Source organism: Aethalodelphis obliquidens, unplaced genomic scaffold (assembly GCF_003676395.1).
Source record: "Aethalodelphis obliquidens isolate GAN/ISIS:26980383/991018 unplaced genomic scaffold, ASM367639v1 scaffold93, whole genome shotgun sequence".
Lineage (NCBI taxonomy): Eukaryota > Metazoa > Chordata > Mammalia > Artiodactyla > Delphinidae > Aethalodelphis > Aethalodelphis obliquidens.
Genome location: NW_020838037.1, coordinates 632,937 through 659,983, shown reverse-complemented (window position 1 = coordinate 659,983; position 27,047 = coordinate 632,937). Strand labels below are relative to the sequence as shown.

Below are 27,047 nucleotides of genomic sequence, written 5' to 3'. Positions count from 1 at the left end.
GAGGATGTTGAAAGTATTAGGTAGGGAGATTTTTACATCTATCCTGGACATTTTTCATAGAGAGGTTAACATGGAAGAGGTTCAAGTGAACCCTGACAACAATCTCTGTAGTCTCCTTTAAATTACATATCTTTAAGACAATCTCTTTGAAGGATTAGGGATGGGAAATAAACTGATATTTATTAACTGCTTCTTAGGCAGCAGCATTGTGCTAGATGCTTTCTGCAGATTACCTTTTTAGATTTATATAGGTTTGTGTGGTTAATTAGTGACAGCCCACAAGATTACCAAACTACCATGCTGCTCTCACATCTTGAAGGGTCTGTGTCAGAGTCATTATAACCCCCCAAAATTCATCCATGGCTATAATAGATCAATGTTTTGATAAGCTTTTTTTTTCTTGCTTGATTAGAAGTTTTTATTATTTAAAAAATTCAGGGCTTCCTTGGTGGCGCAGTGGTTGAGAGTCCGCCTGCTGATGCAGGAGACACGGGTTCGTGCCCCGGTCCGGGAAGATCCCACATGCCGCGGAGCGGCTGGGCCCATGAGCCATGGCCGCTGAGCCTGCGCATGCAGAGCCTGTGCTCCGCAACGGGAGAGGCCACAACAGTGAGAGGCCTATGTACCTCAAAAAAAAAAAAAAAAAAAAATTCACACCCTTGCCACTGAGAATTTGGTTCTTATTATAATTTGTTAATAAAATCTGTGTTTTAAGATCTTTGAGTCACTTTCATGCCTCCCTAGGTCTGAGACTCCAAGATGAGGCTCTGTTGCATAAATAAGTCTAGAATAATTCTTGCTCTGGGATTAAGAAACTCTGTCTTTAGCTGTCATGGGGAGGAGAGGATTATAAAATTCAGTCATGAGCTGCTTAGGTATTTTCTGCAGATCCCATTTCTTGCCCCAAACACTGTGGCCCCTCTGGGACACTCTAGAACCCTTGCTTGAAATCTCTTGAGGAAGTCAGGCTTGACCTGGGCATTACTCATCTTGTTTAGTACACCCCTCTCCACTGCCCGCAATGTCTAGGTTTATTGTAGGCAGCCAATGAGTATTTTGTTGAACTTAATAGCTAGTACAAAAGCATTGGGGAAAATATGGCTAGGAAATGCTATCATATTTGAAATTGGGAAATTCTGGGTAATTGCTGAGTGCCTCATATTATTAGTTCTTGTGGGGAAAATACATGGCAGAATTCATGATGGGTTTATATTGTAAAACGAAAACTCTTATGAGATGAATCAGATGCTACATATCTGCTTATGATACTCAGAATGGGAATGACACTGATTTGCTGATAATGTATTATTATTATTATTCTGTAGCCCCAGATGATACAGCAAACTCTCAAGAGGACATTGCAGTATTACGAACACCAATTTACTGGGTAAGTAAAAATGGATTTTGGCTATTATTGGGGACAAATTAAAGATAATTACTACATAGAGAACAGACCTGTGGTTGCCAAGTGGTGGGGGAAAGGGTTGGGGGAGGGGTGGAGTGGGAGGTTGGGGTTAACAGATGTAAGCTATTATATACAGAATGGATAAACAGCAAGGTCCTACTGTATAGCACAGGGAACTGTAGTCAATATCCTATGATAAACCATAATGGAAAAGAATATATATAAAAAGAATGTAGATATGTATAACTGAATCACTTTGCTGTACAACAAAAGTTAACACAACATTGTAAATCAACTATACTCCAATTTAAAAAAAAGAGTTACTCAAACATAGCTGTTGAACACGTGGGCAACCAAGTCAACCTTATTGCATAATGATTATGATCTCAGTGTGAAGTGAGAGCTCATAGGAGCCCCATGGAGTGATTTCCTTTAGTTTATTTGTGTTGAATCCTTTTAAGTAAAATCCCTTTTGCTAGTGCTTTCCTTTTTCTTCCTTCTTGTGCTCTTACCCTCTCATTCTCATCCACTGAATCTCATATTTTGCCTTAGTAATATCATAAGGTTTATTAGTACCAACCAAGAGGCTTTAAATGGGATTTTAGGATCCTTCAGTAAAGTTTAATCAAATTCACTACAAGCTTAACACAGTTCAGTGAGAAGTGTTTGTTTAGTTAGAGTCACATGCTACATATTTCCTTTATTTATTCCCCATTTCCTGAAATGGTTGTGGTATGATGTAAAGTAAGAAGATTTGAGGTCAAAAGACAGGAATTCAAGGCCTCACAAGGACATAGAACTTTAAAGTAACTTTATCTCTTTTAAAGGGTGATGATGATGGTAACAACTAAATCAAGGATTATATGTCATTATTAAATGAGGTAATTTTAATGGAAGTATTTTGTAAACAGGAAGCTCCAAATAAGTGTAAAGTATATCCTTGATTGGGTATGGCAGAAAGCAGTTGGCGAATACAGAAGCCTAAATTCACTTTCAGATGCAGTCTAGCTATTTAAATTAAATGTACAATATACTACAGCTATTTATCTTTGTAGAAGTTTAAGAACTTATGAGGAGTCAAGTTTCAAACCCTGGTACCTCTTGAAATGCTATGGGGAATCATTTAACATTTATGGGTAATAGTCATTACCATGGAGATCAAGAACATATTTTTGGCTATTAGGATATAGTGTGAATTTTTTTTTTTTTAATAAAACAAAAGGGAGGAAAACTTAGTGGAAAAATAATCTTAGTACCAAGTAGAATGCCATATACTTTAAGTGCTTGATGACTATGTTAACTGTCATTTCAAAGGGAATTGCCCTGAAACTTGGTCATATCAATCCTCAAGAGTACAGTACTAGAAAAAACATATTATTTAAACTCATGAGATGGTTTTTAATTTGAGGGTATTTGTAGTTTTAAATGGTTTATTTTAAGGGAGATAAATAATGTCAAGTTAATCTCTTCCTACGTACTCTAAAATAAAACTTAATCACTCTCATTGGATTTGCTGCTTTCAAGTATGGTGTTTGGATTAAACTAGTCAATGTATTTAGAACAATTCCTGGTATGTGGTAAGCACTACATGCTTGTTTACCCATATTTATTATCATCATTATTTTTAAGATTTTGATGACAATACCAGTAATGAAATGCAAATTATTTCTGGAATTATGAGTGCCCTCTCCGTTTTGAAATCAAATAATGACTGATGAAATAGTCTTATTTGTGAACTAAATTATGTCTTCATGGCAAGTCAGAGTGGGAATCTTATAAATATGATCAAACTAGATAACTAAACTGTATTACTATAATCAGCAGAAAATTGTTTTTTCCATTAGTAGGATGGAGTTCTCTTTCATCTAAATAACTGCCTCAACTCTCCTCTCAATCTCTGTAGACATAGCCTGTGGTATTTCTTTGTTCATTGCCTAAATGGTCTTTCCCTAGTTCTGTTTATTGCAGACACTATTTAAAGAACAGACAGGGTATAGGACTTTCATATAAAGAGGTATCTTAATGTCCTACTGGTTCTAAGACCTAGTAGCATATTTTTGCTTGGGTGTTGGCTACCTTCTGAGGATTTGAAGTGCCTTTGCTCACTGTCTTTTTCTGTGCTCATGCTGATGAAGATAAACAGGGCCATGGTTTCCCTGTCTAGTGTCCTCTTTGCCTTTTTAGAGTCCATCTTTCTGCTCTCAATTTCTTTTTTCAATACTGAAAAAGGAGAGCATCTATGATCGCTAACACTTGGATTAAAATGTATTCACTCATATGTGTTGTTCCTCTTAAGAAAACACAATTTTATCTCTAACTGTGAAAAGGAATGTGTTTCTTACAGTTAAAGGGATTTCAGGCAATTGCAAGCAAGTGCTGGAAAGTTTATTTTACATGTTTCTGGGGAGGTGAGGGTGGGAAAGAGGTGCTTTTCCTAATCCCTGAAATTGGGCTTTGCCTAAAGCTTGTCTTGAAATAATTCAGCTTTTAGGTGTCTAGGGTTGGATGATGAATCAGAATGGGTAACAGAGAGTAGGAGCTAGCCTTTTTCTTTTTAATTTCATAATTCAGCCTCCAACCGCTAACCTTCCCATCTTCCCTTTCCTCTGTTTTGATACTCTGCCTTTGGATCTGCATTATTTATCAGAGCTCCAGGATTGTATAGTCTTGCGCCTTAATGAATTTTTATACCAGTGGCCCATAGAAACTCTCTGAGGCTTTTTTTAGTCTCCAAGACCTAGACTTGAATGAAGTGAGCAGCTGTTCAAAGGATCAGACAGATGGAGGATTGGGAGAGAGTAGCCGATGGAGCCTCTTGTTAGGAAGTAAGATAGCCTCTCTGTACTTCAGCAACTTTATCTTTAAACATTTATTCTGTTCCTTAACTTATCCATTCACTTGTCCATTTATTTATTCATAGAGATCATTCAAGCTGGGAAAATAAGTGCTTAAATAATTTATTCATGCGGTATGATAAATCTTCATCTCTTCATCTCCACTGTCACCATGGTCTCTCAGATAGAGATTCCAATCTAGTTTTCTGGCTTCTACTCCTGTAGTTTCTGATCATGTATGTCTGGGTGGGGCTCAAGAATTGGCATTTCTAAGGAGTTCCCAGATACTGCTGATTCTACTGGTCCAGGGATCATGCTTTGAAATCCCTGTTTAAAACCATATAATAACTTACTGTAATAGAATAAAAGCTGAGCTATTCCTGTGATCTGGCCTCTGCTTACCTCTCTGATTTCATCCTCTTCCACTCCCCACTTTTCACTCCACTCCAGCCACTCCAGCCTTCTGTTGGTTTCTCAACTATACCAAAGCTTGCTTAGCCTCAAGGCTTTTGCACATACTATTTCATATACCTGGAATGCTCTGTTCCCAGATGTTTGCATGGATTATTCTTTTATAGTAAGTTTTTGTTTAAATGTCATATCCTCAGGAAGGTATGACACCCACCTAAAGTAATCTTCAATCCCCTACCTCAATCTCCAAACACAGTGATTTTCTGCTACATTAGTCTCTATTATCTCTCTTCATAGTACTTATCATTAGCTTATATTATCTTGTTTATTTTCTTATTTGGTTATTTATCTTATTTACTCTTACATTATTGTGTCTTTGTAAATGCTTGGTACATAGGAGGAACTAACAGTTTTTTGGGGGGAGGGAGGAGTGTGAATAAATTAATACATTGTACCCTAGAGATATGTACACAGAGGTATGTATATAGTGGATAAAAGAATAAATTATGCTTCGGAAGGGGGTGTAAAATGAGTAATCCCTAGGGTCCATTATAGTTCTAAAATCTATAGTTCTAGTATCCAAAATCCTTCTTTTTATGGCATAAATTATACTCATTTATTTGCATAGTTTTCCATTTATGCTTAATGTTCTGCTACAATGTGTCAGATTGACTTTGTGGTAAATTTTGATTGCTGTGTAAACTCTGCATATGCAGTCTTCTTCCCTCAATCTAAAATGAGAAAAGAGGGCCCTGACTGTTCATCTTTATGTTAGCCTTTCTTTAACTCAAGCTTCTAGGGAATGGACTAGCTTTTGGGGCAGTGTGGGGTGGGAAGAATAGTGAGAAGCAAAAGTGATAAGTAGGAGACAGGCAGTGTTTACCTTAGGAATCAAAAGGAACTCAGGATTGAGGAAAATCTGGTTTATGGTGACAATTTTTTCTGATGTCATTCTTGTCATTATCTTGTGCCCTTCTCTCTGTGCAGCTTTATTGTGTAGTATAGAGCAATGGACTGCGAAAATGTGCTTGGAAGTAGACATACCAGATTTACTAGATTTAAAGTCAGGTTGTGCCTTTGAATGATCATGGGCAGATTACTTAACCTCCCTGAGTCTCAGTTTTCTCATTTTTAAACATGGGAATAATAGCACGGTAGGGGTGATATTTAAATGAAATATTAATGATAATAATGTGGTAAGTCATATAATCAGCTTGGTATACATAGGTAATCAGTATGTTTGTTGAATTATAATTACCACTATTGTATCTGACTCTTTTGCACCTTAATTTTTGTTGATTGTCTTTCCCATTCTCCTCTTGCTGTATCCTTTACCTGTCCTCCTTGAGCCTTTAAAACTCTGCAGTCGGGCTTCCCTGGTGGCGCAGTGGTTGAGAGTCCGCCTGCCGATGCAGGGGACACGGGTTCATGCCCCGGTCTGGGAAGATCCCACATGCCGCGGAGCGGCTGGGCCCATGAGCCATGGCCGCTGAGCCTGCGCGTCCAGAGCCTGTGCTCCGCAACGGGAGAGGCCACAACAGTGAGAGGCCTGTGTACTGCAAAAAAAAAAAAAGAAAAGAAAAGAAAAAGAAAAAACTCTGTAATCATTTGTTTAGCTTCAGGAGTTAAATATGCCCAGTTCATATTCCAGCTACAGCTTTCTTCTTACAGAGAATTTGGATTTTTTAAAATCTAAATTTCTTCCTCCAGAGTGCCTAATCTAACTGCTCTCACTCATGTGTATACTACACCACTCCTACTGGTCTTTAGCTCACAAAAACGGATTGCTATGGTAGGGAAGACAAAGCAGAGATTTCTTTAAAACGATGATTAGAAAATAACATGATCATCTTTCTGAGATGTAATTTTAATTCATTATATATTTTAAACATCAAAGTATAGAAAAATATGTATTCAGTATCATGCCATTCATTTTATACTTTTTGCCAGAATGAGCATCATTGTGCTAATATCGCAGGTAGGACTGCTGCCAAACTCATATTGGTCTGGGACACCGTTTCCTATAGTCATCTAAAGGTGTATTATTACTCCGTTTATCACTGTGAGCTCTATGTTTGTTTTATACAGCCAACCTCTGTTCTCTTTTTATTTTGACAGTTGAATAAGGATTAAGCTAGAATAATTTCAATAGAACGTTAGAAGTGAAATTAGGAGTGTGTTAGCCCTGCTTATTCTGGGAAACAAGCTTCAGTGATATTACTTATGCTGTCGTGGTCAGATTTTGTGGCTGTATTTTATCTAAAAAGTGATGTAGCTTTTTTTGGATATATTTACATATAATATCTATCTTACTGAATAAAAACAAGTTAGATAAAATCTCATAGCTATTGATTGCTCTCTGTTTTTGAGGTAATATACTGGGCACTTCATATCTGTTATTTTATTTAATACTAACAATCTATTTCATAGGATCACTGTATTAAGCTAATTTTTACAGATGAGGAGATTGAGACTGTGAGAAAAAATATTTTGTTTAAGGTCACTCTGATTAAAATGGTGGCGCTTGATTTAAAAATAAACCTGTATTTGTCTGTGTTTAATGACTGTGCTCCCCATTCCACCTTTTACTGAGTGATTCCTGCATTCTAGAAACTGTAGTAAGCATTTTGCTTAACTGGTTTATTGGAGTCTAATCTTACAAACATGAAACCCTTTTACTTTTTTCTCCCCAGTCATTTCAAACATGCTATGATGAGCCCTCTTTGATACTAGGTTGGGCAGATTGCACTGTATTCCAAGTACTTTCAGGGAGTATAAAGTCCACTCCAGACCAATTCAAATCTTCAATCTCATATCCAATCTTATTCACTGTCCCTCTCTGCCTGGGTTACACCTTGGCCTGAGGAGCTTGGAATGCAATGTAGAGGTGATATCATGTATTATTGACTCCTCTGCTTTAGGCCAATCCTTTCTGATTACTTTCTCTTCTGATGTGTTATATCGGGCATGAATAAAATGGGAAATAGTAGAAGCCTCGTTTACTTCACTGCTGGTTGTAATAATCCTCTCTTGGCTGTGATGCCCTCAGCAAGGTGCATGTACAGGCTCTGCCTTTACTGCTTCAGATGCCTCAGCTTCTGGCTCTGTGAATTTCACTCCACAGTTTTGCTAGTGTAATCCCTGCCCCTGGCTGCAGCCTCTAGATAGGGAAAGCAATAGGATGGGACACCACCAGCTCACCTTTCTTTAGTGGTATCTCCATATCACTAAATATGAATTTTCCCATGGGAAACCCATAGTTTTTGCCTTGCCAAATAGTAGGACTGTAGGCCAGTTCCAATTTGGCTCTATTTATTTTCCCGGTTAATAACACTCCCTGGAATCTTCTTCCATTCAGTCAGGTATAGAGGGATGATCAGGAATTCCACCACCTCAGCAGATATTCATGGAGGAATGAGATACCTAAGCCTCAGTCTCTATCAGAGTAGATCCCTCTTTCACCAACTGGTCCTCTGTAGGGAATATTCCCCTTCTCTCTTTTACTTGTGTTTGTGTGTGTGTGTGTGTGGGGGGAGATAACAACAGTGCTCTCCTCCTAGGCCAATAACTCATTCTTCTGATTATTTTCTTTCAAAATTTTCCTGTTCCTTGGCTTATGTATGCTGGTGGTGAGGTGACAATGGCAGTGACTATTTAGTCATTTCTTAAGTTCTGAAGGTGATGTCTGGTCTTCTTGGCTACTCTTTTGAAACGTGGGAGCGTTTGACCTTTATTTTCTGCAGCTTTGGTGCCTTAGCTCTAATTCAGAGGAAACTGGAAAAGTTTCAGTCAACACAGGCATTTTATCTTTAAGTCCTCGTAAGAACTCTAGGAGATATCTCCATTTCATGAGGGAGGAAAGTTAGACTAACAGAGATTAGATTACTTGCCCAAAGTCTCACAGATAGAAAAAGGTAAGACCATGATTCAAATTCTGTCAGACACCAAATGCTTTATTTGCTTATTTGTTATCCATGCTAATTTCTTGACTGTAATAGAAGTTAAGGTGTGTTTACTTTCAACACAGTTAGTGCTAACGCACCGAATTAGCACTGTTAATTATTCTTTTTCTAGACAAATTCATTATAGAAACAAATTACCAGTAGTTATGAAGCACTCAAGTAAAGAAACATTAGCTATACAAACTGATGTATTTTCTGGTTCTTATCATTTATTTTTTTCACACATTGCTTTCTTGTTAATGATTGCTTCCAGTTCCAGATCCACATTGCTTATTCTGATGTTAGTGATGGGTTATGCCAGAAATTATGTCTTAAAGCTTCAGTTGTTTGAAAATGTCATTATGCTAAGAGCATAAACACATGCTTTTGTGTATGTATATGAGTGCATTTGCAGAGTCTTTTAAAAACTTCTCCATATACTAATTTTGTTTTCTTCTTAGTTATAGGGATGTAGAAAAGAATTTCTACAATATTTCTAACAGATGCTCCTATGCAGACCATTCCAACAAAGAAGACATTGAAGATGTCTCAGGAATTCTTCAGTGTACTGCTAACGTACTCGGTATAGTAACTATATATTTATAAGGTTGAGAGAGAATGAGTAAGGGGAAGGGGGAAAAGTAAAAAAGAGTAAATGTTTCATTTTCTACCAAAGAGAGATTTGGAGACTATGGTGAATTGAGACCAAGACCTTGTCTTCAAGTGACTTAGTTTCAATACTTCTGATGATGTTTAAATGGAAATTACATGCATGCCATTTAGTTGGAGATTGGAAAACATTACATTCCAGGCAAACTTTTCTAAATATTCATATCTGAGTATTATTAGTCTCCTGTAATCCATATTTCTCTGGCTCTTACTGTCAGTTAAAATTGGGGATCTTCCTCTTTTCTCAAAGTCTATGCTTTATTATTATTTATTCTACTATTTCTGGAATGCCTGGTTGGGGCTGGAGGGTGGCTCACATGTACTCATAGTGGACTCTACAAAGGCAGTGAGGTAGGTCATCTATGGAAGTCTCTGCACCCTGTTTATAGGGGGGTGTCTACCTTGAAAATACTAGTATTTCTGGCAAAGGGCTGTTTTTAGATGTTCCCAACATGTTAAGGGATACTGTTATAAACTGCACTGAATCATGCAGCTATAAAGTACCATAAATGAGATATCCTATCTTATGATCTGAAGTTCTTGGTGTGTGAGAGGTACATTGTATTATACACAAAGTAGATACCATACCAGGAATATTTTTTGCTCTATTGTCTTACATAGTTTTTTGGGAAAGATACCTCTTTCAATTTTTTTGGAATCTTCTTTTTGCCTCAGAACTCAGACAGAAATCCATGGAGTTTTGGGGAGTGGTGGGGGGGAACAGCAAATCTTAGTCACTGACTCCATACAAAACTCAGAATCACCTCTCTCAGAATCAGATTTTGGAGACTAGGAAAAACTTGTTCCCCTTTCTTTCCCTTTAAGGTAAGTACTTTCCCTGGAGACACCTGAGTTCCTCCTACAAACAGATTCCAGGTGACCTCAATGCATGAGTTTACCAGATTTTTCTAAACATATCTGACTCCCAGAGGCAGACCTGGCTTTAACACTCAAGCTGGAACTCCAGCTAGACATTGACTACATTTTCTTCCTAGGTAACTTTTTTAAGCATAAAATATTATAATAAGAACATGGACCTTTTGTGAGGGGAGGCATATAGATGTAAGTGGTTTGTCTAAGACAATAATGGGCAGTGAAAAGATGTACTTACCTCAATCTTAGTACAACTGCATGGATGTCATACTACACAAGTCAACATTATTGGAGAAGATAAGGGGTGAGAGTAAAGGTGGGGTGGGGTTGGGCATTACCCAAGAACTGTTTATAGTTTTCTGATTTTGTATTTCCCAGGACTCTCTCATAAGTGATATCTATTTCTTTTGACGCATTGTGATTTTTGAAAAGGTGAGGTGAGATGATGTTCCACTAAGACGGATGTATCAGAATCTTGGCCAAGGAATTTTTAATATATTGAAAAACTTCTCTTTAATTACTAGTTTTCTAAATGATTCCCTGCCCCTCACATCTCCTTTCCTTTCCTTTCCTTATGCTGCCTACTTTGAGAATCGCTGAGTTAGAGGGAGTAAGAGGTGTACAAGTTGATGAATATGTAAGAAGTACTAAAGACTTTTTCTGAACTGTGACTTGATAATAAGTGTACACAATTCCTACAAGAAACTCTAGGTCAGACAATTTGATATAGTAAACACCAGGTGATACTGTTGGCCCAGCATAGCTTAGTTGATAGATTAAGTTAGTGAGTGAAAAGAAGAGCAGGCAGTATGCTACCTGATGGTATTAGGGAAAGAGTAGTTTTTAAATAAGTACTTATAATTTAGAAGGGGACTGTATAACAGGGTTTAGATTTCCATAAATATTAAATTTTTCTGGAAAACAGATATTAGGTCTAATTTTTTTCCCTGTAAATAATGATGGGTTGTTCTCAAAATGTAAAAAGCACAATCTTGTAAATGACTGCCTCCTGTTCACAAGACGCTGGCATGTATCCAACAGGTGATTATGTGCCTAGGACGTAGCTGTTCTCTTAATTTATGTCCTATCATAATTCTTGAAATATAGACTGAGGACAAAGGTGACAGCTTACAATGTAAGCTTTATTTTTATTTTTAACAAGTCACTGAAGTATGATTAATCTTGGTTTGCTTAGATCTCACCTTTTACAAAGAATTACATTTAAAGTCTCAGTGCAATCATTTATGCAAATGCAAAAATTGATTAACTCTGAAAAGAAAAACACCGTAAAGAAAGAGGACCTGTTCTGAGTTGGGGAGTTTAGCATGGAGAAATAGAGTTTCAACGAGTTTAAGGAAAATGTTGATGCCTGGAAGCCCTGTCTGTGGATGCCAGAGGGCAGTTTTCCAACTCTATGATTTATATTTACCAGCTTTGGGTGGTGTGGTTAGAATATTGGTGGATTGGATTTGAGGGATACATATTTCTCTCACCTTCTTAACATATTACAAGGTTATAGTAAAGACTAGAATTGTGTTTGTTCACTCATCCGAATATTATTTATATTTCACCTATCATCAAAAAATATTTAAAGTCATAGGTCAGAAAATATGATCAGAGTAACAAATTTTTCTCCTTTCAAAATGACCATCTCTATCTACTTAGTATAAACTCTAGGTAGTTTGATCGTTTACCAGCTCTGCAGGTTGAAGTTTGAGTTAAGTGGTTGGCATGGAATAAAAAGAGAAACCTGAAGAGAAGGAGAAAGCTTGTTGCAGAAGACCAGTCATGCTTCTGTCATGCATTTGTTCCATTGCCTCTTCCTTAGGACTCCCTGGAAACATGTGCACATTACAGAGTGGTTTATGCCCTCTGTAGTAATGGTAAAGAACTATTTCTAGACATCAACATTTTTGTCATTGATTTTCTTTTGTTGGCTTAGAAACCAGTTGTTATATTGTCTCATTATTTACAAATTAGGGATATTAAGTACAGATTATTCCTTATTTTGGTGCTCTGGCATTCACTGTGATAATGCAGTACAGTACTCTAAGGAGGTTTCTAAACTCCGGAAAAAAGGATATACAAAGAGAGATAGTTGTGAACAATGCCCTCCCTACTGGAGGCTTTTAGTGTTAAACGTACTGCTTTATTTAGTACATCTTGTGCATACCAAAATGATCTTCTAATTTTAGTTGTTTGAAAAATGTAAGCCTTTTCCAGGCATAATCTGCAAAGCTCATTTTTAGCTCCAATTAAGTAAAAATATGTGTTTATAGTCTTATGAGGTGCAGCATTGAGTATTTTCTTGGAAATTGTAACAGTTGATTGGTACAATGACGCATCTATGCTAAAGCATTAAAGGGTGTATACTGTGTTTTCTGCTGAAGTGTTGCCACCTGATCCTGTATCTTGGATTTAGGTAATGTTGGGGAAAGGAAGACAGAATTGAATAGGGAGACTTAAGGGAGAAGGATGATATATTGCTTAGCTCCCTTTGCGTAATACAATTTAAAATAAATGAGGATTATGACGATTTCAGTTTTAACAGGTTTTGATACTGTTAAAGGGGTTGTGGGTGTTTCATCAAAAGCCATAAGATATAGATGGTGTAGGATAAAATCATTCCACAGTAGGACAGAAATCATATAGAAATGAGAGATCTAAGGTAATTCATCTACTGATGAATTATAGCAAACAGAGGTTTACTATTTTAATAAGCGTCAGTTATTTACTAAGTATTAACAAAGTATAGTTTTATACTGCCTTGGCTAAAGTGCATTTTCTCTCAAAATAATTGGTGAAGGACATGAATTGTGAAAAAATATTCATTAAAGTTTTTTTCTGTTTTAAAGGTCTTCTGTTAGAGTGGGGCTTTATTGTCTCCAGAAAGTCAGCATTTAAAGTCAGTGTCAGAGTAATGTTTTCATAGGATTATTTGTTGGGAAAATGATAGTGAGGAGAATGGAGTGGATGACCTTTGGTGCATATACCTCACAATATTTTTGTGAAATACTGTGTAACCTGAGCTCCCTATAAAGTGCCACTGATTCCAGAATCATTAGCTGGTATGGAACTTTTTGTTGCCACTTGTTTTTATATAAGCAATAGTTTATTGCTTACATGTTGACTTGTATGTACTTTTCTGCTTTTATTGTGATTTTGAATGTGCACTTGACAGCCTTGTAATTGGCCATAAAACTGTGAAGAGTTAGTTAGCCTTACTTTAGGGTTAAGGTTACCTGAGGGTTTCCTTAGAATAACTCTAAAACATGTAATTGTTTAGTGAATTAGAATATATTTAACATATTTAGCATATTGGAGAACTAGTTGGTACAAAAACCACTTATTTTTATAGATGAATTAATATTGATAGCAATAAATAAATTCTGCCAATATAGTTCTATTTTGGGGGAGACAAATGGTGTTTTATTTATTTTTTTATTGAAGTATAGTTGAGTTACAATGTTGTGTTAATTACTGCTGTACAGCAAAGTGATTCAGTTATACATATACGTATATTCTTTTTTTAACATTCTTTTCCATTATGGTTTATCATAGGATATTTAACATAGTTCAATATAGTTCTTATTACTGTAACTTGGTAACAGATCAGTTTTCTCTTTCATTAAAAGTAAATTAAAAGTAAATAGTGTCAGTATTTTAATGAGATGAATTGGAGTTAGGGTGGCTGGAAGGGAACTGATTTATTAACTGATTTAATAATGATATTATAATGTAGTAATTTAGAGCAAAAACTAAAGCCAGATTACTTAGTTATGAAAACATACTTACTCACTGTATGAACTGGAATAAGTTACTTAATTTTTCCATACTAGATATTTCTCATTTGTAAAATGGGGATAATATAATTGCATACCTTCTAGAGTTGTTAGGAAGATTAAATAAGTTAATTTATATAAAGTACTTACAGCAGCCTGATAAATAACAAATGCTGAAGTGTTTGCTCCTATTATTGAATATTCACAAAATAATGGTTGCATCAGAACTGGGAGGTCAATATTCTCCCTTTTATAGATGAAGAAACATATTTTGATACAGTAACTTGTTAAGTTCCTTTGTCAGTGCTGACAAGCCACAAAAGCAGGATTTAAAACCAGGTCAGTCTGACTCCAAACCTTTCCCTGCTTCATGCTGCCTTCAAGGGTCATTGGACTAAGACTGACTTTACATCACACCTCCAATGCTAATTACACAAGTCTTTCTAGTTCTCTGAATTATGAAAGTTGTCATTGTATTGCATTTTACTTAGTTCATTACTACTTGAAAGTGTACTAGGGAAACTTGCTTGCATAAGGATAGTATCAAAAAAGTTTGGTTATTTATCATTGGTATTAAGGAGAATGCAGTTTCCTTGTAATTTGAATCATTTACAGGTTAGATTTTTTTTTCAGATTTCAGATGTTGACAGTGCAAATTAAGGGTGACAGTGTTTGGCTCATGACACAAACATGGTTTCATAGTTATGCTGTAGTAAACCCTATGCCAGTTCTGTTGGCCACAAGATTTCAAGCTGATTTGGTGGCTTAATTTAATATGTTAGATGTCATTGGCCTAGCACAAACCTTGCAAAAGGCTGTATTTATAATGCCATTGATTTTTTTTTAATGGTTAAGCTTAGGAATATTGTCAAAGTATCTCATTTAGGAATTTAATAATTTAGGCATTATTAAATTTAGGAATTTAATAATTATAAAATTATTAAATAGGAATTTAATAATGCCTAAATTATTAAATTTAGGAATTTAATAATTCCTAGTAGAGAATTGAGTAGTTATTCCATGTAAATTAAAAATAACTTCTTTTTTCTACTCTCTGCTTGAATACTTTTTTCTGAAGTGATTAGATGTAGTAGGTAGGCCTGAAAAGGAATGAGACTGCTGAGTGTCTCACTGCCTCCAATATGTGTAAAATTATAAAACATTTAAATAAAAACTGATCCTTAAATTATGCAGACCAGCTTTAGAAGATACAAATATATTGAAAAGAAATGTAGAGGGCTTTCTTTACTCCCCTAGATATTTTTTTCTCTTGGGAGCATTTTCTTCTGAATCTTATAACAAGCCTTTTCCCATTTACCCTGCTAAATTTCTCCACGCTAAGCTTCTCTTCTTTACTGAAAAAACATGACAGTTTTTCTTTCTTATTCTTTTGATCTTCTTTGTCTATATCTAATGTGTTATTGCCCTATCACTAGCAGCTTTCTGTCCTGGACCTCTTCTTTATGTGGGAGAGCAACCTCTCACATCCTAAATTCTTCAGACTGCCTGTTGTTCTCTTTTCTGAATTTTTTAGTAGGTAGGTTTTTACTTTTCTTTTCCCTTTAAGTTTTTAAAAAATAAACTTTTAATTTTAGTATAGTTTCAGATTTACAGAACAGGTGTGAAGATAGTAGAAGGTTCTCATACATTCCACACCTATTTCCCCTATTATTGACAGCTTACAGTAATATGGTACTTTGGTCCCAATTAATGAACCAGTATTGATACATTATTATTAACTAAATTTCAAGCTTTATTTAGATATCTTTAGTTGTTACCTGTCCTTTTTCTGTTCCAGCATCCCACTCAGGATATATTACATTTAGTTGTTAGGTCTCCTTAGACTCCTCTTGGCTGTGACAGTTTTTCAGTCTTTCCTTGTATTTGATGACCTTGATGGTTTTGAAGAGTACTAGTCAGCTTGCTTTCAGTTGTCTGCTGTGTACTTTGACATATGTCCATCATTATTGTGTGTGTGTTTTGAGCACTTCCCTACTATCTTGTATTATAAGATGCTCCAGACTCATCTTGTATATTTTCTGCCTCAGTCATTTCTCAAAGTCATTTCTTAAAGGAGTCTCAATGGAGTCCTGATTCCTTTTGTTGGAGAATGGTGTTGGAAACCAAAATCTGGGTACTTGGTGTACTCATTGCTATTGGGGTGTTGCTGCTTCTAGGCTCTCTCAGTTGACAGAGCAAGGAAATATATATGTGTATATTAACTGCTATATATATATATGCCTGTCTATAAATATTTCTGTATTTATGTATTATGCTAAATATGAGTTCATACTGATGTCTTCAACTCTAACCCATTATCGTATGGATCATTCTGACCTTTCCCCCTTGCTTACTGTAACCTCCTACTCCAGCAGTGAGAAACTTTGTTCTGTTTAGCCATTGGCTACATAATTGTTCAATTGCAGTGTAGGAGTATAGTTGTTTCAGAATTGTTATTACATGCTCCTATGGGAAATGATTTTTATCAACTAGAGTACAGTGTTTGTGTGCAATTTCAGAGTATGGATTTATGTATGAAGTTTTACAGACTCCACTCATTTCCAAGGTTATTTAGGTCAGCACCTTTCTACTCTACTACCTTCAGTGAAGTTTTTTTTTGCACTTGTAAAAAAGTTTGTAATACAGTTATATTCTTTGTGTGACTTGATAGCTAATTCATTCCATTCTGGGATCTTACATTCCATTTCTGGCATATACATATGTATATATATAAATATATTTATATACAAATACATATATAAATTTTTTTCTATATATATTTAAAATTTGTATACTGTAAAGTTCACTTTTTGTGCTGTATAATTTTATGAGTTTGATAAGTGCATAGTGTCATGTATCCACCATTATAATATCATATGAAATACTTTTACTGCCTTAAAATTCCTCTGTACTTCACCTCTTTTCCCCCAACAAATCCCTAGAAAATACTAATCTGTTTGACACTCTATAGCTTTGCCTTTTCCAGAATGTTATATAAGTGGAATTATAATAGCATGTAGCTTTTTCACACTTTTTCTGTTTTTTTTGTTTGTTTTTTTGCTTAGCAGTGTGCATTTAGGTTTAGTACATATTTTTGTGTGGTTTGATAGCTCATTCCTTTTTTCTCTCTGAATAGTATTCCATCATAATAATGTACTACAGTTTGCTTATCCATTCACCTATTGAAAGACAGCTGGTTACTTCTGTTTTTGGTGATTATGGATAAAACTGCTATAAACATACACCTGCAGATTTTTATGTAGACATGTTTTTGAATCAGTTAGGTAAGCACCTAGGAGTGTGATTGCTGCACTTTGTTTAGCTTTGTAAGAAACTACCAAAATGTCTTCCAAAATGGCTGTTATCACTTATTCCTCATTCTCTCCAGAAACTGGTTTGTCAGATTGTTTTGATTTTAGTCATTCTAATAGATGTGCCTTTTCCCTTGAAGTTTTAATAAACAAAAACAGCACCTGCTATCTCCTTACAATTTCAACATATACAAACTATAGTTAAGAATATTGTTTTCCTGTTTTGTCATTATGAGTGCTTTTCCAAGATTTTATGACTGATTTAGAAACTGTTTAAAAAATTATTTCTGGTATGATTAAAAATCATACCAGAAATTATCCATGGTGCTAACAGGCAGAATATTTCTCTTTGATTTGGTAAAAATAAGCCCCTGGGATGGAGTCAGCCACTGTTATATAGTAGAAAATGAAATATTTTATGTGTTTAGGTATAACTTCTAAGTGATATAACTTATCCTATTTATTGAAGATGTTCAAAATATCAGTCTTTGTTAATATGCTTATGCTCCCCTCATCTTCAGATTAATGTGGTTTGAATTCCTTTCAACACTATCAATGGCCAGTGAGTCAAACTCGCTTAACGAAACCTTCTTTTACTCAGTTCATTTTCATAAGCAGGTTTTGTAAGCCTCTTAAACAATCTCCCATTGCTCTTTTCTCAGGAAACAGTATAATTTCCACTTAATATCTGCAAAATTCCTAACATGGAAAAATTACCTGTGACTTAGAAGAAATGAAAGCACAGTTAGGTCAGCCTTTTTACATGGACTTGTGGGGAAGGCAGGAAGACTATGAGGCTGTGATGTAAGAGTCTGCTGCAATACTTATTGACCTCTCTACTGCTTCTATTACCAAAGAATAATTTTTGTTTTTTCTCTCAGTTAGCAAGAAGTTTATTCTTTCCTTACTATGTGAGAAAGATGATGTGGGCCCATACCACTTCCTATGTGAAACTCATAGGTCATTTTTTTACCATCTCTTGGAACAAATTCATAGTGATTTGGCATATTTACTTTTTAAATTTAAATACCATATGTTTGTGTTCACTCCTTTTGAATCTTTTAGCTCAAATGAACACACCACCTTCTCTCCTCCCCTCTCTTTTCCCTTTTTATTTTATGCCTTTTATTCATTAAATTAATTATTTTTATCTTAGGTCTACTTTTTGTTTTTTGGTCCTTTATATTCTCTGATTTTATTGCTCTTTGCTACAAATCTCTAACTTTGACTGGGCTATAAATTTTAATAACTAGTTAATTATCTTGAAAATTAATGAAAATTTTAAGTAAGATTAGAGTTAAATTCAAATATCCTAGGTTCTATGCTAGATGAGTTTTCATTCTTATTAACTTTGGGTTTAGATGTTCAGTCAATTTTAAGTGTTTTGACAGCATTTCTATCACCATTTATTTAAATTAATTTGATGAACAGAACTTTATGAGTCAGAATAAAGATGTTATTCAAATTAAGGCTTGTTATATGATGTATTCCCTTTATTATCTCACAGTCTATTTTCAAAAACAAAAATATGGATCTTTGTATTTGTTTTTTATGAGCCTGTTCTGTTAAAAATTCTCATATGTTTTATTTTCCATTTGGGGAGCTATGATTATGTATTGTGGATGATTTTTATAGGTGTTTTGGAGTTCTCTTTCCCTATTTCTGTTACCCATAATGGTAGGTAGTTAAAGTGAGATAAGAGATTCATTTCAAATGTAGTATGATTGAGCCCAAACTTCCAATTCCTGGCCTATCCTGCTTTTCAACCAAGTCTGATCTTAACTTTACAATAAGAAATGGTAATTTTCCTTTGTGAAGAAAGGAGATGTAGATTTGGAAATATTAGTCAGAATTTTTCCCTGTGATACATGTGAATTTTATTGTAGCATTTGTGGGCAGCTTCTATATTCTTTTTTTTTTTTTTTTTGCGGTATGCGGGCCTCTCACTGCTGTGGCCCCTCCTGTTGCGGAGCACAGGCTCCAGACGCGCAGGCTCAGCGGCCATGGCTCAGTGGCCAAGCCGCTCTGTGGCATGTGGGATCTTCCCAGATTGGGGCACGAACCCGTGTCCCCTGCATCCGCAGGCAGACTCTCAAGCACTGCACCACCAGGGAAGCCCAGCTTCTATATTCTTATTCCCCATTGTTGTGGTCCAGACTTGGTTGGAGTAGATTGTTGGGAGATAGAGAATGATTGGAGATATGAAGGATTGAGCTTCACTTCCCATGTAGAAAAGAGGAGTCAGAAGAACCAGCTGTGAGTCCCCACAGAAGAGATGAATCATTGATGGTATGAGATAGAATGTTATTTGATGTAAGTGGAGTGTTTTTGATAGATGTGAAAAGAAACCAGTGGAGCACATATAGCAACCAGTTGAAGAAAAAAACACGTGTGATATTCATAAGCAAGGATGCTGAAATAATTCCTGACTCATACATACTGGTCAGATTGAACATTTTCCAGAGCTACACGAGGAAAAAAGGAAGAAAATCCAACTCTGAATATATGTATATTTATTTTAACATTTATGAATTTATGCTTTTGCCCTTCCTAGAGAGATATCTTTTGTATTATTGCTTTGAATTCTAATCCCAGAAGTAATTGTTTCTACTCCAGACTCTAGAAGAGTAGATTCCACTAGTGATTGTACAGTAGGATCATCTGGAGAAATTTTTAAAAACAGGCTTGTAAACACTATATCCAAATATTCTGATTCATCATATCTAGAATGGGGACTGAAAACTTGTATGTTAAAGATAAGTTCCCCAGGGGGAATGACCGAGATCCTGAGCTTTCCTCCTTCCATGGGCACACCAAAATTACAACCATTTAATGAGCACTATTGATAAGAAAGACAAGAGACTAGTAGAAAAGATCTTGTACAATTAAAGATGTAAAGAAGGAACCACAACATGATGGGCAGTAGGGGCTAAGATGCAGTATAGACAAGACCCATACCCCTTAGTGGGTGACCCACAAATGGGAGGATAATTACAATTGTAAAGTTTCTTCCCAAAGACTGAGGGGTCCAAGCCCTACATTGGACTCCCCAGTCTTGGGGGTCCTGTACCAGGAAGACAAGTCTCAGAATGTTTGGCTTTGAAGGCCAGCTGGGCTTACTTTCAGAAGACACACAAGGCTGTGGGAAATAGAGACTCCACTCTTAAATGGTGCACACAAAATCTCACATGCTCTGCGACCCAGGGCAGAAGCAGTTATTTGAAAGGAGCCTGGGTCAGACACACCTGCTGATATTGGGGAGTCTCCTAAAGAGGCAAGAGGAAACTGGAACTCACCCTGGGGACATATTGACGTCAGCCATTTTGGGGAGCTTATTCTACCATGAGGACACTGGTGCTGGCAAGTGCCATTTTGGAATCCTTCCTATAGATTATTAGCACTGGGAACTGGCCTTGCCCACTAGCCTGTTAGTGCCAGTACTGGGACCCTCAAGCTAAGTAGCTACCTTGACAGGAACTCAACCCCAGACTCCCTGTACCCACAGCCACCCTGGGACCCTGTCCACTAATGGGCCCAAGACCTGCCCCTGCATACCAGTGCACTGACACTAACCCTAAAGTAATCAATCACCAGTGGGCTGACACCAGCTTTGGGCTCCATGGACCCTACAGTCAGCTGTGTCAGGGATCAGCCCCACCCGTCAGCAGGCTGACACTATATCTTGGAAGCCCGTCCCCACAACCACCCTTGCCAGATGTGGCTCAGCCCACCAGTTGACCAGCACCAGCCCTGGGACCATCTGGGGCTCTGCGGCCAGTCACCTTGTGACCCAGCCACACCTGCCAGTGGCCAGCAGCCTCTGTACAAGGCAGGGCCTGACAAACAACCCAACTGAGGGCTAGCCATGCCTACCAGACTTGCCCATAGCAGTCAGCCTGCTACAACAGAAGGACCTATGCAGCCAACATAGGGGATACCCTAGAACCTATAGCTCTGGTGACCAGGAAGGAGTGCACTGCTGGAATGCGTAGGACTTCTCCTACAAAAGGTCACTTCCTCAAGGTCAGGAAATGTAACAACCTACCAAATACACAGAAATAAGAACAGCAATTTAGGCAAAATAAGGCAAGAGAGGAGTATGTTCCAAATGAAAGAATAAGATAAAACCTCAGAAGAGGAACTAAGTGGAGTGAAGATAAGCAATCTACCTGATAAAGATTTCAAGGTTATGATTGTAAAGATGCTCAAAGAATTCTGGAGAAGACTGGATGAACAGAGTGAGAAGTTAGAAGTTTATAACAGAGTTAGAAAATATAAAGAACCAAGCAGAGCTGCAGAATACAATAACTGAAATAAAAAATACACTAGAAGGAATCAAGAATAGATTAGGCGATACAGAGGAACAGATCAGCGAGCTGGAAGACAGAGTAGTAGAAATCACTGAAGCTGAACAGAAAAAAGAAAAAAAGAATACAAAGAAATAAGGAAGTTTGAGAGATTTCTGGGACTACATCAATAGTATTATTTGCATTATAGGGGTCCCATAAAGAGAAGAGAGAGGGAAAGAGTCAGAGAACATATTTGAAGACATAATGGCTGAAAATTTCCCTAACCTGAGAAAGGAAATATCCAGGCCCAGGAAGCACAGAGTATCCTAAACTGGATCAACCCAAAAAGGGTTACAGCAAGTTAGGCAAAGAGAACATTTTAATTACAGTGTGTCTCGGTGTGTTCCAAAAAGTTAAAATGTTAAAATGGCAAAAATTAAAGATGAGAGAATATTAAAAGCATCAAGGGAAAAGCAAAATGTTAGGTGTAAGGGAACTCTCATAAGGAAATCATCTAACTTTTCCACAGAAACTCTGCAGGCCAGAAAGGAGTGACTTGATATATTCAAAGGGATGAAAGAGAAACACCTCCAACCAAGAATACTACACCTGTCAAGGCTTTCATTCAGATTTAATGGAGAGATCAAATGTTTTACAGATAAGCAAAAGCTAAAATAATTCAGCACCATCAAATCAGCCTTACAAGAAATGTTAAAAGGACTTCTCTACATAAAAAAGAAAAGGCCAGCTCTCCAGGGTGGGTTCTGGCTCTCACGTGTGCTCGGTGGCAGCCTCCCTCTCACTAGCTCGTGGGACCCAGTTGAGTGGAGCTGTGGGCGGCTCTGGCCTGAACATGAGCACTGCTGTACAATGTATCCCTGCCTCCACTGCTGCAGTTGATGTTGCCGCTGCCGCAGGCCAGGAGGAGTCAAGGTGCTGGGCGACCCCACCTGGGCCTCGCATTCTATCACATGGGACAGTATGCACCTTAAGATTCTGAAGAAAAGGCACAAGAAATGTTTAGAAATAAATTGTGAGGGAAACCATGCCATCATCAGGACACTGGCTCTGGGATGTCAAACATCATCCTCTCCTGACTGAAAATGACAACTACGACTTTTCATCCTCCTATAGTTCATCTGTGACAGCAGTGGCATGATCTGCACCATCATGATGTGGCTTCTGGTTATGTACTTGGACTTCATGGTGATGTTAGTTGTGCTGCTGCCTTCTAAAGACTTCTGGTACTCTGTGGTCAACAGGGTCGTTTTTATCTGCCTGGTGATGCTCGCCCTGTCATCTTACCTGAGGACTATGCTCACCGGCCCTGGAGCAGTACCTAAAGGCAATGCTATTAAAGAATACATGGAGAGTTTGCAGCTGAAGCCTGCAAACTGAAGAGTTTGCAGAAGAAGTGATCTACAAGTACCCCAAGTGCTGCTGTATCAAGCCTGAGCACACCCACAACTGCAGTATTTGCAAAAGATGTATTTGAAAAATGGATCATCCCTGCCATGGCTGAACAATTGTGTTGGAGAAAAGAATCAGAGATTTTTTTGTGCTCTTCACTATGTACTTCGTGCTGGCGTTCATGCACACACTTGTGCTCTGAGGGCTGCAGTTCATCCCCTGCATCCAAGAGCAGTGGACTGAATGCAGTGATTGTTCATCTGTAGTCACTGTAATTCTGTTGATCTTCCTGTGCCTTGAGGGTCTGCTGTTTTTCAGTTTCACTGCAGTGATGTTTGGCACTCAGATCCACTCTGTATGCAATGATGAAACGGAGGTTGAGAGGCTGAAGAGTAAGAAGCCTGAGTGGGAGCAGAGGCTGCAGTGGGAAGGGATGAAGTCAGTCTTTGGGAGGCTCCCCCTTGCTGCTCTGGATGAACCCCTTCGTTGGCTTCTGATTCAGGTGACTGCAGATAATACTCAGAAAAAGGGGCCCAAGTTCTCTACATGAGGCCCTCTCATCATGCTACAACTTGTTAATGGACTTTATTTATTTGGGGTCAGAAATGGTATCAACAGCTCATTTGTGACCAATAGGGCAAATGGAACCTACACAAACCAGGTGTTACAGCAAGCAGAATTTATATATTTATTGTCACAGATAGGGATTTCCCACACTGGGAAAATCTGGGTGGCACTCTGACCAGTGTCATCGTCCAGTAACGAAGGAGTGTGGCCACATGAAGAAGCCAAATGTTATTATCTTCCTGTACAGTAAGGAGTTTTGTTAACATACTTGGCATTTTCTAAGAAGGTGTGTGGGGTATTACAAGGGTTATTAAAATTCTGTGTGCCAGAAAAAACAAACAGTCAAACAAACAAAAGGAAAAGAAAAGGCCACAACTAGAAACATGAAAATTACAAAAGGACAAATCTAATTGGTAAAGGCAAATATACATAAAGGTAGTAAATCAACCATGTATAAAGCTAGTAGGAAGGTTAAAAGACAAAAGGAGTAAAATCATCTATATCCACAATAAGTGGTTAAGAGATAAACAAAATGAAATGATGTAAAATATGCTGTCCAAAACAGTAGATGTGGTAGTGGAGAGTAAAAATGCAGGGTTGTTAAAATGGACTTAAGAGATCAACAACCTAGAATTATCTATCTATCATCTATCAACTATCTATCTATCTATCTATTTATCTATCATCTATCCCTGTCTATCTGTCTATCTATCTATCATCTATCTATCTATCATCTATCCCTATCTATCTGTCTATCATCTATTTATCTATCATCTATCTGTTTATCTATCTACTTATCTATCATCTATCCCTATCTATCTGTCTTTCTATCTATCTACCTATCTATCATATATCCCTATCTATGTGTCTATCTATCTATCTATCTATCTATCTATCTATCTATCTATCTATCTGTCTTTCTGTTTGTCTATCTATCTGTTTCATGGTAACCACAAGCCAAAAATCTATAATAAATACACACAAAAAGGAGAAAGGAATCCAAATATAATATTAAAGATAGTCATCAAATCACAAGGGAAGTGAACAAAAGAAGATGAAAGAAAGGAAAAATAACTATAAAAACAACCCCAAAACAATTAACCAAATGCAGTAACTACATACCTATCAATACTATTTCAAATGTAAATGGACTAAATGATACAATTAAAAGACAGAGTGGCTGAATGGATAAAAAACAAGGCTTATCAATATGCTGCCTATAAGAGACTCATTTCAGAGCTAAAGAACACACTGAATGCAAGAGTATAGCAAAAGGTATTCCATGCAAATGGAAACAAATAAATAAAAATTTTGTATAACAACACAAAAGACCCAGAATAGCCAAAACAAACTTGAGAAAGAACAAAGCTATAGGTATCATACTCACTCCCTGATTTCAAACTATACTACAAAGCTACAGTCATCAAAGCAGTATGGTACTTGCACAAAGCAGATACATAGATCAATGGAACATAATAGACAGCCCAGAAATGCACCCACACTTACATGAGCAATTAATCTATGACAAAGGAGGCAAAAATATACAATGAGAAAAAGACAGCCTCTTTAATAACTGGTGTTGGGAAAACTGGACAACTATGTTCAAAAAATCAAACTGGACTACTCTCTCATACTGTGCACAAAAGTCAACTCATAATGTAGTAAAGACTAAAATTTAAGGCTTGAAAACATAAAACTTCTAGAAGAAAACATAGGCAGTATGTGCTTTGACATCAGTCTTAATATTTTTTTGGATATGTCTCCTTAGGCAAGGGAAACAAAAGCATAAATAAATAAATGGGGCTACATCAAACAAAAAGCATTTTCACAGCAAAGGAAACTATCAACAAAACAAAAAAGCCATGTACTGAATGGGAAAAGATCTTTGCAAATGATATATCTGATAAGGGGTTAAAATCCAAAATATGCAAAGAACTTATACAATTCAACATCAAACAAACAAACATTAAAAATGGGCAGAGGATATATATAGGCATTTTTCCAAAGAAGACATATAGATGGCCAACTGGCACATGAAAAGATGCTCAACGTCACTATCATCATCAGGGAAATGCAAATCCAAACAACAATGAGATATCACCTCACACCTGTCAAAATGGCTATTCTCAAATAGAAAACAAATAACAATTGTTGCTGAGGATGTGGAGGAAAGGGAACCCTTGTTCTCTGTTGTTGGGAATGTAAACTCTTGTGGCCACTATGGAAAACAGTATGGAGAGTCCTCAAAAAATTAAAAACAGAACTACTGTATGATTCAGCAATATATCCAAAGAAAAAATATATCCAAAGGAAAAAAAAAAACAGTACTTAAAAATATATTAAAAATATATATGCACCCCTATATTTATTGAAGTATTCTCCACGATAGTATTGTCCATCAATAGATGAATAAAGATGCAAGATACACACACACACACACACACACACACACACACACACACACACACACAGTGGACTATCACTCAGCCATAAAGAAGAATGAAATCTTGCCATTTCCAATAACACGGTTGGACCTAGGGATATTATGCTAAGTGAAATGAGTCCGACAGAGAAAGATAAATAATGTATGATATTACTTATATGTGGAATCTGAAAAACAAAACAAACAAACATAAAATAAAAACAGAGTTATAGATACAAAGAACTAACAGATGGTTGCCAGAGATGGTGTGGGGAGGAAAGAAATAGATGAGGGAGATTGAGAGGTACAAACTTCTAGTTACAAAATAGATGTGTCATAGGTATGAAATATACAGTGTGGGGAATATAGTTAATAACTATGTAATTCCTATGTTCGGTGACATATCATAGCTAGATTTAATGCAGTGATCATTTTGAAATATATAGAAATATTGAATCACTATCTTGCATAACAGAAACTAACATAGTGTTATAGGTCAATTATACTTCTAACTCAAACTCATAGGAAAAAAAGATCAGATTTGTGGATCAGACCAGAGGTGGGGGTTTGTAGGAGAGTGAGTTGGATGAAGATGGTAAAAAAGTACATATTTCTAGTTATAAGATAAATAAGTACTAGGGATGTAATGTACAACATGATCATTATAATTAATACTGCTATATGTTATACATGAAAGAATTCTCATCACAAGGAAAAATTTCTTTTCTCTGTATCTTTAATTTTGTATCTGTGTGAGATAATGGATGTTCACTAAACATATTGTGATAATCATTTCATGATGTATGTAAGTCAAATTATTATGCTGTACACCTTAAGCTTATACAGTGCTGTGTGTCAATTATATCTCAATAAAACTGGAAGAACAAAAAGCTCCCCTGATAGTTCTGGCATGCAGCCATAACTTGACACCTTAACTCCAAGGCTAACCCTGCTCTTTGGCAAGGATGCCTAGTAAGCTCTAGTTCTTAGAGAATTTAGTACCAAGTTATACTTTCTGGTACTAGAGGTTCTAGAATCTGGGTTTATCTCTCTGTCTTATTTCTGAGAGGGGGTTGCTTCCTTGTACACCACTCAGTTCTTTTCACTTATTCTGTTTCTTTTCAGGACTTTTA

General features: G+C 36.7%; 1 protein-coding gene and 1 pseudogene across 2 annotated transcripts in view; both read left to right on the top strand.

Moving 5' to 3' along the window:
- GUCY1A2 (guanylate cyclase 1 soluble subunit alpha 2) overlaps positions 1–27,047 on the top strand; it is a 431,189-nt gene that overhangs the window by 31,114 nt on the left and 373,028 nt on the right. For both annotated transcript variants that reach the window (XM_027095676.1, XM_027095675.1), the window contains exons 2-3: positions 1,326–1,387; positions 9,053–9,174. In XM_027095676.1, coding sequence (XP_026951477.1) covers positions 1,326–1,387; positions 9,053–9,174 — 184 coding nt within the window. The remainder of the gene's footprint in view (positions 1–1,325; positions 1,388–9,052; positions 9,175–27,047) is intronic.
- LOC113614283 (palmitoyltransferase ZDHHC7 pseudogene) lies at positions 22,561–23,431 on the top strand (annotated as a pseudogene).